The 12,638-nt window shown below is 46.6% G+C and overlaps 1 protein-coding gene across 3 annotated transcripts in view; it reads left to right on the top strand.

The window, feature by feature from the left end:
* The window catches only part of Gmppa (GDP-mannose pyrophosphorylase A), an 82,019-nt gene that overhangs the window by 33,672 nt on the left and 35,709 nt on the right, over positions 1-12,638 (top strand). For 2 of the 3 annotated variants that reach the window (XM_067772869.1, XM_067772866.1), the window contains 2 exons: positions 1,472-1,592; positions 1,656-1,811. In XM_067772869.1, the coding sequence (XP_067628970.1) occupies positions 1,472-1,592; positions 1,656-1,811 (277 nt within the window). The remainder of the gene's footprint in view (positions 1-1,471; positions 1,593-1,655; positions 1,812-12,638) is intronic. The other variant, XM_067772868.1, reaches the window with a different exon arrangement.

The raw sequence follows: 12,638 nt of genomic DNA, 5'->3' as shown, positions 1-12,638 counted from the left end.
TGCCTGTTTGAAGTCATCAGTTCTTTGGAGATATGTACAAAAATTGACAGTGAACAATAATATCGTATTTACCTACAAAATGATCAAGCTGCCCATGAGTTTTCAAAACAATTGTTAGAAATTGGTGATGGCAAAATACAAATCGACAGAACCAACGGATTGATCACTGTACCGAACAATTTTTGTACAATTACGAAATCGATAGATGAATTGATTGAATGTGTTTTTCCAAATATTCTTCAGAATTACAGAAATCATGATTGGTTGAGGGAACGCGCCATTTTAGCACCGAAGAACATTCATATCAATGCCATTAATTTTCAAATTCAAGCAAAACTCCCAGATGTAGTCACGACATATAAATCAATTGACAGATGAGGCAATGCTTTATCCAATTGAATTTTTAAATTCATTAGAACCGGCTGGTATGCCACCGCATTGTTTGACTCTGAAAGTGGGTTCTTTGATTATATTATTGCGAAATATTAATCCACCAAAACTGTGTAATGGCACCAGATTGGCAGTGAAAAATTTATTGCCAAATTTGATTGAAGCTACGATCTTAACTGGTAAATCAAAGGGAGAAGTTTGTTTAATACCGCATATCCCTATGATTTCAACTGATATGCCATTTGAATTCAAACGATTACAATATCCTGTGCGTTTATCATTTGCGATGTCCATCAACAAAGCCCAAGGGCAAACACTTAACGTTTGTGGAGTGAATTTGGAGGAATCATGTTTTTCACATGGCCAAATTTATGTTGCCTGTTCCAGAGTCGGTACCCCCCGCCGTTTGTTTCTTCATGCTCAAAATGGAAAAACAAAAAATATTGTTTATCCAAATGTTTTGGATTAAGTTTTAAAATAGCTAGCAAATAATAAAATATCTTTTTTTTGTAATAAATGAGTTTGATTTAATATTTCACTTTATACGTAGCGAAGCACGTACCGGGACGCTAGTTATTAATAATTTTTAATCTCTTTTGTTGGCGACCCCAGTGTTAGTTCAAATAGCAAATTTGGCAAATCCGCTTTATTTATCGCTAACCGAGAACGACGAAAAGTTTGAGCGGAGTCGCTCAACTGGACTTGGGGGAATTTCATGATGGTCAACTTCGTACTGAGCGCTAAACGCGAGCAAACCATCGGCTATGTGCTACCCTAGCGACTCCTGACCTCGAATATCTCAAGATGCTCACACGCGATCTATCGTGATTTTTAATGCCACCTTTACAATGCCAAAATGAAGGCCTACACAAGTTCTCAGACTCTTTATCTTAAATTCAGAGATTCGCCTTTTTTTACCTAAAATGACTGGAATATACATAGGTACATTTTCCATTTAAAAAAAGATATACATATATTTATAAGAACAATTGCAATTGAGCTATTTCACTTGCCAGTAAACACGGGCCAGAATAAGAAATAATAATTTTCTTGGAATAATTATGTTCAAAAACTTATTTAGTTGGGACCGAATGTATCAATCGGTCCTGGTGTCACCATCGGACCTGGTGTTCGGATACGAGAGTCAATAATACTTGAAAACGCAGTCATTAAGGATCATACATTAGTACTACATTCTATTGGTAGGTGTACAAGTTATATTTGCTTTTGAATTGTAAATTACATATAAATGCATAATATATAAGAACTTCCTATAGTAGGTAGAGGGTCCAATATCGGACAATGGTCTCGGGTAGAAGGCACGCCCTCTGATCCTGATCCAAACAAGCCTTTTGCAAAAATGGAGAATCCACCACTTTTCAACAAGGAGGGCAAACTTAATCCCTCTATAACAATATTGGGTAAGAATAAGTACAATGTATGCTAATAACAACAATTCATAATCTGGTAGATTCTGTAATTCACTTTCAACTGAAACTGTGGTTCAGTGTTTTAAAATTTGAAATGCAGAATAGGAGGTCCATTTTCTTGCTTTGGTATGTTAGTTTAGGTTAGAGTGGCCCCCGGTGCGAGCACCAGTGCACTTAGGCCCAAAAAGGTCCCATTGTGATACCACGTGGATCTCTCCCCTACTCAAATAAACAGGTCGATTCAGCAAATGTCAGCAATTTCTTAGGTTCCAACTTAGCCAGGTCACAAAGATCGTCAAAGAAGGCAGATCCCAGAGATTTCTTCCTCTTGCGGCAAAGCGCAGGACAATCGCATAGAAAATGTTTGACTGTTTCTATCTCCTTTTCGTGTTTGCAGCTCCAATGATCGGGTAGGCTAAAGGATAGATTCCACCCTAGCTGAAGTGCAAAGACCCCGCTGCCCACCTTTTTATGCAGTTTGGATCCCTCAGTATATATCTGCAGTCTATTAACCTCGTACTTCATATCGAAAAATACAGTCGGAGCGCAATAGTCCGACGAAGGAAAATCCAGATTCTTAAGGTTGGTTGCATGGGCATCCACATTGTCTCCCCAGCCGGATAACTCTCGCAGACGTAGAGCAGAAAAGGCCGCGCATTGCCTGGCCATTAAATCTATTGGCAACACATTAAAAAGAGTATCCAGCGCCAGGGTGGTGTCCAGAGCACCACCCACGCAGACTAGAGCACTTCTTTGTGCCTTCTGGAATACCTATAGGTTTGATTTTGTATCTAAGCTCGTCCACCAGACAAATGCCCCGTATAAAAGGATTGATCTAACCACAGAAGTGTAGAGCCACAGGGTAATATCTGGTGATAGTCCCCATCTTCGTGCAACAGTTCCCCTAAAGCTGTACAGTGCCACCATTGCTTTTCTCACACGCTTCTGAGCATTTTCCATCCTGGATAGTTTCCTATCCAAAATTACTCCTAGGTATTTGGCAGAGTCCCTCAACGTCAGGGTCATACCCCCTAGGTCCGGCAGCGTCAACGCAGGTATCTTACATTTCCTAGTGAACAGAGCCAGTTCAGTTTTGGCTGAATTGACCCATAGACCTTTACTCCTGGTCCAGTTTTCCACCAGCCTCAGCTTAGTTTGCATTAGATTGCATAGTGTCTGCAGAAACTTCCCGCTAACTAAAGCGCGAGGTCATCTGCATATGCGATTACCTTGCTGCATCCGTACTTCTCAAGAAGAACCAAGAGCTCATTAAGTGTGGCAACCCATAGAAATGGAGCAAGTACTCAACCCTGGGGGGTGCCTCTCCGTATATGTTTGACCACCGTTGAACCTGCCAGATCGGCATGAACCTTTCTTCGCAACAGTAATTGCTGAACAAGTTTCACTAGCCCAGAATCGACCCCAAGCCGATTAGTGCTAGGTATTTGGCAGAGTCCCTCAACGTCAGGGTCATACCCCCTAGGTCCGGCAGCGTCAACGCAGGTATCTTACATTTCCTAGTGAACAGAGCCAGTTCAGTTTTGGCTGAATTGACCCATAGACCTTTACTCCTGGTCCAGTTTTCCACCAGCCTCAGCATAGTTTGCATTAGATCGCATAGTGTCTGCAGAAACTTCCCGCTAACTAAAGCGCGAGGTCATCTGCATATGCGATTACCTTGCTGCATCCGTACTTCTCAAGAAGAACCAAGAGCTCATTAAGTGTGGAAACCCATAGAAATGGAGAAAGTACTCAACCCTGGGGGGTGCCTCTCCGTATATGTTTGACCACCGTTGAACCTGCCAGATCGGCATGAACCTTTCTTCGCAACAGTAATTGCTGAACAAGTTTCACTAGCCCCGAATCGACCCCAAGCCGATAAGTGCATCAGTTATCGCAGAGGGCGTGACGTTGTTGAAAGCTCCCTCAATGTCAAGAAAAGCTACGAGTGTGAAGTCCTCGTACGCCAAGGATTTCTCGATCTGGGATACAACTGCATGCAAGGCCGCCTCCGTGGATTTCCCTATCATATACGAATGGGGGATGTCGATAACTTTCCCTCCAAGGACTCCCTTAGTGTAGAGTCCATTAACCTGTCGAGTGTCTTCAGCTGGAAGAATGTCAGACAAATCGGTCTGAAGTCTTTAGGGGTCACGTAACAAGTGCTTCTAGCTTTTGGTATAAAAGTGGCTCTTGAATCGTTCCAGCCCCATGGAATATGGTTTAGAGCAGAAATTCCTAGAAAGATGTTATACAACCACCAAGAACTCAGCTCGATTGTTTCGGAGCCTTTGTACCGGAGCTTTGAAGGCTTGAACGACATTACTGCCCATTTAACTTTACCCACAGTAATGAACTTCCCCTCAAACGGTACGCCAGTATGAATCTCCCTCCAGTTCATTACTTCATTACTAGCGCCCGGAAAGTGCGTACTCAGGAGCAGGCAAAGGGTGCTCTCTGCCGAATCCGTCCATGTGCCATCTGGTCCTTGCAGCATCCCGGGACACTTTTGGACAAGCCTTGTGTGGATTATCTAGGGGCTCGTTCCACCATGGTGGTTTGGTCTTACCCCTAGATTTCTTCCTAGGGCAGGCCTTATCAAGAGCGAGAGATTTCTGGGGAATATGAAAACAAGATCCTGAGAGCCTCTTTTGAAGCTCCTCACTATAGATACGCCAATTGGCGTTTTTAAGGTTCCTATGCCAGACAGCTTTGAGCGCCACCCTGCCAAGGTCGAATAGGACAAATCTATGATGCAAAAAAGAGTGGTCTCCAAGCACCGTCCAATTTTTTATCATGGATTCCCCGCTGCCCGAGATCAGGGCGACGTCCAGAATCTCCTGTCTGCTCGTAGTAATAAACGTGGGTACCGGACCCCTATTGCAAATCTTAAAGTTATGATAAATAACAAAATCAAAGAGTGACTCACCCCTCTTGTTCGTATATCCACTGCCCCATGATTCGTGGTGCGCATTGGCATCTCTCGCTAGTAGCGGTGTCTCCTTCGCCTCCCTAGCTATCTTGCAGATTAGCTCCGTCGGAGACGACTCCTCATCAGGGAAGTAAAAGTGTAATATCCGTACCACCGCCCGTCAACGTCAAACTTGTAGCATCGTCGTCGCTAAACTGGGGGGGAAAAGAAAATTTAGTTCAGATCTTACCAAGCTGCAAGCTTCTCATGTGTGGCACCACTCACCAACACCAATCCTGCCGCTTTCAGCCCGCATATCTAATGCCGTACTACCCAAGGCTCTTCGATAAGGGCTATGTCAGCCGCCCTACTGGAAAACTGGAGCAGCAGCGCAGCAGATGCTGAACAATGGTGGAGGTTTGTTTGTAGGACTCGCACAAAGTCGAGCACCGACCACCTCCACCATTGTCGAATCGCCGCCTTCGTCAGACAATGGCTCCTCTCCAGTGTAAGCACTGAGTCTGTCCAGCGCTAGTGAAGTGATCGAAGACGCGTCCCCGCCCATCGTGTCATCCATCGTACTGACAGTGTTAGGTTCTGCGTTCTCTTCCTCCTTGTTGTTGTTGTTGTAGCAGTGCTTCGCCCCACCTAACAGACGCGACCGATCACAAACTGTCATCAATATCCTCTAACGGGAGTCCAAGGAAACTTGCTGTTTCAACAGGGGTGGACCATAGGGAAAGGGGTGTTAGAAGCGTTGGTTCCACATTACAATTAAAGAGATGGTTGGTGTCATGTGGGGACACATTGCAAGCGGGGCATACATTTTGTATGTCGGGGTTGATTCTGGATAGGTAAGAGTTTAACCTGTTACAGTATCCAGAACGAAGTTGAGCCAGAGTGACACGCGTTTCCCTGGGGAGTATGCGTTCCTCTTCCGCAAGTTTTGGATACTTTACTTTGAGTACTGGGTTCACCGGGCAATTCCCGGCATAAAGGTCCGACGCCTGTTTGTGGAGTTCACCAAGGACCTGCTTATGTTTTTTCGCTTCATACGGCTGTGTTCTCAGATGCCGTATTTCCTCAAAATGCTTACGGAGATGACTCCTTAAGCCCCTAGGCGGTGCTGGCTCGTCAATCAGATGTCTGTTGGGATGCCCAGGTTTCTGGGTATTCAACAGGAACTGTTTGGTCAGCATCTCGTTTCTTTCCCTGATGGGGAGTATTCTCGCCTCATTATGTAGATGGTGTTCTGGGGACATAAGAAGACAGCCCGTGGCAATTCTGAGAGCAGTATTTTGGCAGGCCTGTAGCTTCTTCCAGTGGGTAATTTTTAGGCTTGGCGACCATATGGGTGACGCGTAGCACGTAATCGGCTGGCTAATTGCTTTGTATGTAGTCATGAGCGTTTCTTTATCTTTTCCCCAGGTACTGCCAGCAAGGGATTTGAGGATTTTGTTACGGCTCTGAATTCTCGGAACAATTGCGGCTGCGTGCTCACCAAAATGTAGATCCTGATCAAACGTCACACCCAAGATTTTGGGGTGTAGGACAGTCGGTAGCGTAGAGCCATCGACGTGGATGTTCAAAATGGTCGACATTTGGGACGCCCATGTTGTAAATAAGGTCGCGGAAGATTTAGTCGGTGATAATGCCAGGTTTCGCGAGGCGAAAAAACTGGAGAGATCAGGGAGGTAGCCGTTTATTTTATTGCATAGCTCATCGATCTGTGGGCCTGGGCCTGTGGCCATTACTGTGCAGTCATCGGCGTAGGAAACGATTGTGACTCCTTCCGGTGGTGAAGGTAGCTTAGATATGTAGAAATTAAACAAAAGTGGGGATAGGACACCACCCTGTGGCACCCCTTGTTTAATTCTCCTTGGCTTTGATGTTTCGTTTCTAAATAGCACCGATGCCTGCCGACCACCCAGATAATTTGCGGTCCACCTTTTAAGACATGGGGGAAGGGTAGACCCTTCCAGGTCTTGCAGTAACGAGCCATGGTTGACCGTATCAAAAGCTTTTGATAGGTCTAGCGCTACGAGTACTGTTCTATGGTGGGGGTTTTGATTTAAACCGCAATTTATCTGGGTGCTGATGGCATTTAGCGCGGAGGTAGTGCTATGGAGTTTTCTGAAGCCATGCTGATGGGAGGCTAGTTGCAAATTTGCTTGGAAATAAGGGAGCAAAATGGCTTCGAGCGTCTTTGCTACTGGCGATAGGAGAGATATCGGACGATACGACTCTCCTATGTTAGCTGGTTTACCAGGCTTTAGTAGCGGGACCACCTTGGCCATTCTCCATTTCTCGGGTATGACAAAGGTGGAAAGAGACAGGTTGAAGACCTGCGCTAAATATTTGAAACCCTCTTTCCCTAGGCTTTTAAGCATCGGCATGGCTATGCCGTCTGGGCCCACTGCTTTGGATGGTTTAGCGCGACCAATGGCGTCCTCAACCTCTTTAGCGGTGATGGTGATTGGTGACGCGCTGAATTTGTGTTTATGTGCGTGTCTGTTGGCCCTCCGTCTAACTTTGTCGACCGTAGAATGCATTATATATTGTCGGCAGAAAGCGCTCGCGCATTGTTTCGCATCCGACAGCACTTTGTCGCCAAAGGCGATGGAAACTTTGTCTTTGTGCTTAGTCGGATTCGATAGGGACTTTACGGTGGACCAAAGTTTACCCACACCGGTAGAGAGGTTACAACCTCTTAGGTGCTCCTCCCATTTCGCCCGCTTGTGTTCATCCACAAGCAATCTGATGCGTTGGTTTATATCCCTTATTTGGGGGTCGCCTGGATCAAGCTGCCTTATAAGGTCACGTTCTCTCGCTAAGTTTGCGGCCTCCGCCGGGAAGTGGGGCCGGATTTCGGGAATTCTCCCGGCGGGAATGAAACGTGCCGAGGCGGATTCAATGACCTTGCGGAAGGCACGCTCCCCTTGGCGGGCATCAGTCGGGATAGGGAGGGCAGCAAAGAGGTTGTCTGTAAAGGATTTATATTCTTCCCACTTTCCTTTTTTAAAGTTTATGAAAGTGCGTTTTTCGGTGACGATGAAGTCGGCGGTACGCTCGAGCGAAACAAGTATAGGCAGGTGGTCGGATGCCAATGATACCATCGGCTGCCAGTTGACGCAGTTTACGAGTTCTGCGCTCACGATTGAGATATCTGGCGAACTGTGACAGCTTCCTACCATACGTGTGGGGGCGTCTTCGTTTATTGTGCAGAACGTCGTTTCTTCTATTTGATCCGCCAACATCTCGCCCCTACTGTCCGCCCGCAAATTTGAATGCCATAGATCATGATGGGCATTGAAGTCGCCTAAAATAATGCGATTGTTTCCAGTGAGTAAGGCTCTGATATTAGGGCGGTATCCACCGGGGCAACAGGTGGCAGGGGGGATGTAGATGTTGATGATTTCTAGGTTTGCATCGCCTGACCGGACAGATAGGCCTTGACGTTCTAAGACGTTGTCCCTGCGGTCGATGCCAGGATCAAATATGTGATACTGCACAGAGTGGTGTATTATAAACGCGAGGCCGCCTCCATTTCCGCTCTCGCGATCTTTTCTGTGGACATTATACCCAGAGCAGGTCTGCAATGCAGATCGTGCTGTGAGTTTAGTCTCTTGAATCGCAGCAATGCGGATGTTGTGCCGCTTCATGAAATTGACTATCTCCGTAATCTTCCCAGTTAGTCCATTACAGTTTAACTGCAGAATTCTGAAGTGCATGAGGGGAGACGTCGCCACTCTGGGGGTAAGTGACGGGTGACTACGCCTGGGTTGAGGAAGGCCAGGACGCAATTGCTGTTGTGGCCCTGGGACTGGGCGTCCTTGGGCAAGCATTGGGGTACCCGGATGATTTGGGTTTGCGACCTGGCAACATGGCGCGATGAAACCCGTCGAGGGGTTGCCGTCGCGGAGACCAGAACATCTAGGAAAGTGGCACCACCCAAGGCAGGAGCTGCATTGGGCGGATGTCGCAAACATATATATTCTGTGCTGGCAAACGGTGCAAACGGAGGTAGGGACTAAGAGTCTGGTTCCCTGACCTACACGATTGCTGCCGGAAAAGAGGGGGGGAGAAGACGGGGGCAGGGGCTGTTGCTCAGCATTGCTTCCGACTCTACTACGAAGATTGTAGTTATGAGTGGTAGCAGCTGTTTGAGTTGTTGGCGCCGTAAGGCGCGAGCAGCAGCGGGTACTTGTTGTGGCTTGCTGAGCAGCGGGGCTGCTGGAAGGTAATGGGGGGGGGGGGGGGGGGGCGCTTAGACGTAGACTACGAGGCGCCCTTGGGCGTGAACAGCAAGGAGCCACAAAAGATTTATAAAAGTTACGTGGACGTCGGGTTTTGGGATCAAGCCCAGAACAACCTGTCCGATGCAACCATCCCTTACACGAGACACACTGAACAGAGTATGACCGTCCTAAAAAGATTCTTTTCCGGCAGATGCAGCAAAACCATTTCTCAGGACCGGGGTCAGGAGACGGACCCGGATTGGATTCGATACCTTCCCGGAGCAAGAGAATATGGAGCAGTCCTGCTGCAAGGAGCTGCTGGGAGGATGACAATTTATGGGAGGGACGAAACAAATTAAATGGGGTTACACTGAAATGACAGTCCTTGGTCGGGAAAAATCCCGAGTCGCTCCGGTACATAGAACCGACTGCCTTGGGAAGCGTTCTCTTCCTCCTCGCTCTCCGCTTTCTCTGGCTCTATATCCAGCTCCGGATCATAGGCCGCCTTCAGGTCGTTAGAGTACACTTTAATCTTCACGGTGTCAAAATCGAATTTAATAGCGCCATCCGCGTTCTCCAAAAAAGGCAACGACTCCTTGTTGAGCAGGAGTATTTCCTGACGCGTTGCCCTTGTGCTATGCTCCAGCTTCACGACTCTCCAAATAGAACAAGGTAGCTCTAGATTGAAGGTCCTTATGACCTCACGGACTCCCTCTGGATCATCCGGCTTGGATGGGATCCAAACCCTAGCTCTCGGCCTAGATGAGATGTCCTTGAAGCCGACAGCCCTGAGCATCGCAGAAGGGTAGAACTCGCCCAACCCAACCACCGACTTTCTGTACAAGTCGGCTGACCTCTGGTCATCGCAGGCCACCAACTTAACCTGCCCCTGGTACCAACCCACCTCTTTGCAAGCAGGTGGAGGTCCAAGGTTCTTCCTTAGTAAGGCGACTGAAAAACTGGCCATTTCGGCCTTATCCAGTCCCATTTTTCTTTGAAGTACTGCTCCTTCTCAGGATTAGATTCAAAGACCTCCACAAGTATGCAACTTTTAGCAACCTTTGCGAAGAAGGGGCCTTTGTCCCTAAACCTCTTAGGAGCATTCTGCACACCCCAAAGGAACGGTTACGGTTACCGGAGGCACGATTTTTCACCGGAGCAGACTTTTTATAATCAGGCAAGATAGTTTTCGCCCACTCGATTTCCGCCCCTAACTCCTCAATGTCCCCAGGCAACGCCATGGAGTCCAAGTCAGGGACGTTTGCCAACCTTTTCAGGATGCGTATAGTCACCTGCCTATGCCTACTGCGCATCTGTGAGGGAGGTGTCATATCCTTCCTTTGGGTTTACGCCGTCGGCAGGCGAGCGGGCCGCCCCCCATGCTAGCAGCTCCCCTGGTAGCAAACTGCATACCGGGAAGATTACTAACAGAGGCAGCGGGTCCAGTCGCTGCCCCAAGCTCCCCTAGAGGAAGTGATGGGCGATGTACAAGACTCCGGCGCCGCCTGAAGCATTTGCACACCACCCGCAATAGCCGCGCCGCTGCTGGTAGAGGGGCCCTGCATCGCACGAGCTCCCAGATTGATGGGTGTTACCCCTTCCGGCTTTTTACGAGTTCCGGCCTCGTTACCCATATTTTTATTTTTTCCATCACTGAATCCCACGATTTGCGGAAAACGGGGTCGTCCACCCCAGGCATATATTCCGCTATACCTGGGGTAAGGCCAAGATTACAACTGGATGTGGCCTGGTTCCCAGAGGGCCCCGTTACCGACTGGGCTTTTTGAGAAGGGCCCAGCCAAGCTGACCATCGGCACGGCAACGCGTAACTCCGCCGGTCCGGCCCCCACCTTGAGAACACGTTCAAGAGCCACTTCCATATTGCTTACGTAATTGGCGCTTTACCGTTTAAACGGTTATGACCGTCCAACAAGGCGCGCCAGTCGCTCCTTCTCTCTGCCAACCGGCGCCAGTTGGTCACACCAAGGGAGGTTAAATCGTTTTCCACCTGGTCCTTCCAGCTGGGTGGGGGCGCCCTCTACATTTACCTCTGCTTCCATAGGGGTTCTGATAGAAACACTTTCTTGGCCGGAGCATTATCTTTTATTCGCATAACACGGCCTAGCCAGCGCAGCCGCTGTGTTTTAATTCGCTGGACTTTGTTGGTGTGCGTATAGCTCGTACAGCTCATAGTTAAATCTTCTTCGGTTCTCGCCATCGCGAACGTATAGAGGTCCATAAATCTTTCGAAGAACTTTTCTCTCGAACACTCCCAGAGCCGTCATCTGATGTTTTCATGGTACATGCTTCTGCACCATATAGCAGGACGGGAACGATAAGTGACTGGTAGAGTATGATTTTCGTTTGCCGAGAGAGGACTTTACTTTTCAATTGCCTACCTAGTCCAAAGTAACATTTATTGACAAGAGTGTTTCTTCGCTGGATTTCAGAGCTGATGTTGTTGGTTGCTAGTGTTAATTCCGGTTCCCAAATAAACGAAGTCTTTTACTATTTCGAAATTATGGCTGCCAACAGTAGCGTGATTGCCAAGGCGCATATGCGCTGACTCTTTGCTCGATGACAGCAGGTACTTCGTTTTGTCCTCATTCACCATCAAATCCATCTTTATCCCTTCTTTTTCCAGTTTGGAGTAAGCAGAACTAACGGCGCGGGTGTTTAGGCTGATGATATCAATGTCATCAGCATATGCCAGTAATTGCACGCTTTTATAGAATATTTTTCCAGAGCGGTTAAGTTCTGCAGCTAGTATAATTTTCTCCGGCATCAACTTCCATATGCCAGAGCTATTAACGTGCTAAGGCACAAATGGCACTGATTCCTGAACATTGCTAGCACTCCCCTAGCGGGGTTACTGTAGTTACTATTACCAGCCGGCACCCTATACGAGGGTTCAACGTAAGGATTTTCGCCAGCCAGCTTTGGTAACTGAATTATATTTATATGTGGCAGAGTTGTTAAGGAATGTAATCACCCGGGAATGCAATCCATGCACTTCAATTCATTGAATAACACTTTTGGATTGAAGCCTTTTTTCCTTTTTTTGGAATAATGAATAATTTGTTTAGTCATTATTTGGAATAAAAAGTTTGAAAGCATTCCACTTTTGAAATAAAAAAATTCAAAATTATTCCTCAATGAAAGTTTCTTCACATAGTTTTATGTAAAATGGTCATACTTTGGCTTTTGCTAACAAAAGTGTAAGGCCGGATTTATATAGAATCTTGTCGCGTCGCATCGCTTAATCCGGCATAATTGATTGATACTACAAGGTCCAATTTATCAGTGGTAGTTAGAGTTAAACTTAGATTTACTCTGCCACTTTAGCCGTTTAAACTTAGAAGAACCTTAAGTACTCTGAAAGCGGCTGTGGTTTATTAAGATCAGTCTGCTTATTTCTCGTTTTGGTTATTTATTTTACTTTACATTTTGTTGATTCAATATTGAAAGTAGCAAACCTTTACATGTTAAACAATTTTAGAAAAAGTTACTGATACGGTTTACTAGAGCGGAGTTTTTTTTTTCGAAAAAAAAAAAATTTAATAAAATAAATAAAATGAACGTAATTAAGTAATTTTTCGAATTAAATGTCAATTCATCATTGCACAAAGCACAGCTTAGTGTAGTCATAGGCATCTCCTTTGCATGTAA

Source organism: Eurosta solidaginis, chromosome 3 (genome assembly GCF_040869045.1).
Source record: "Eurosta solidaginis isolate ZX-2024a chromosome 3, ASM4086904v1, whole genome shotgun sequence".
Taxonomy (NCBI): Eukaryota; Metazoa; Arthropoda; class Insecta; order Diptera; family Tephritidae; genus Eurosta; species Eurosta solidaginis.
Note: the sequence above shows the minus strand (reverse complement) of the source record. Positions and strands in the feature narration are given on the sequence as shown.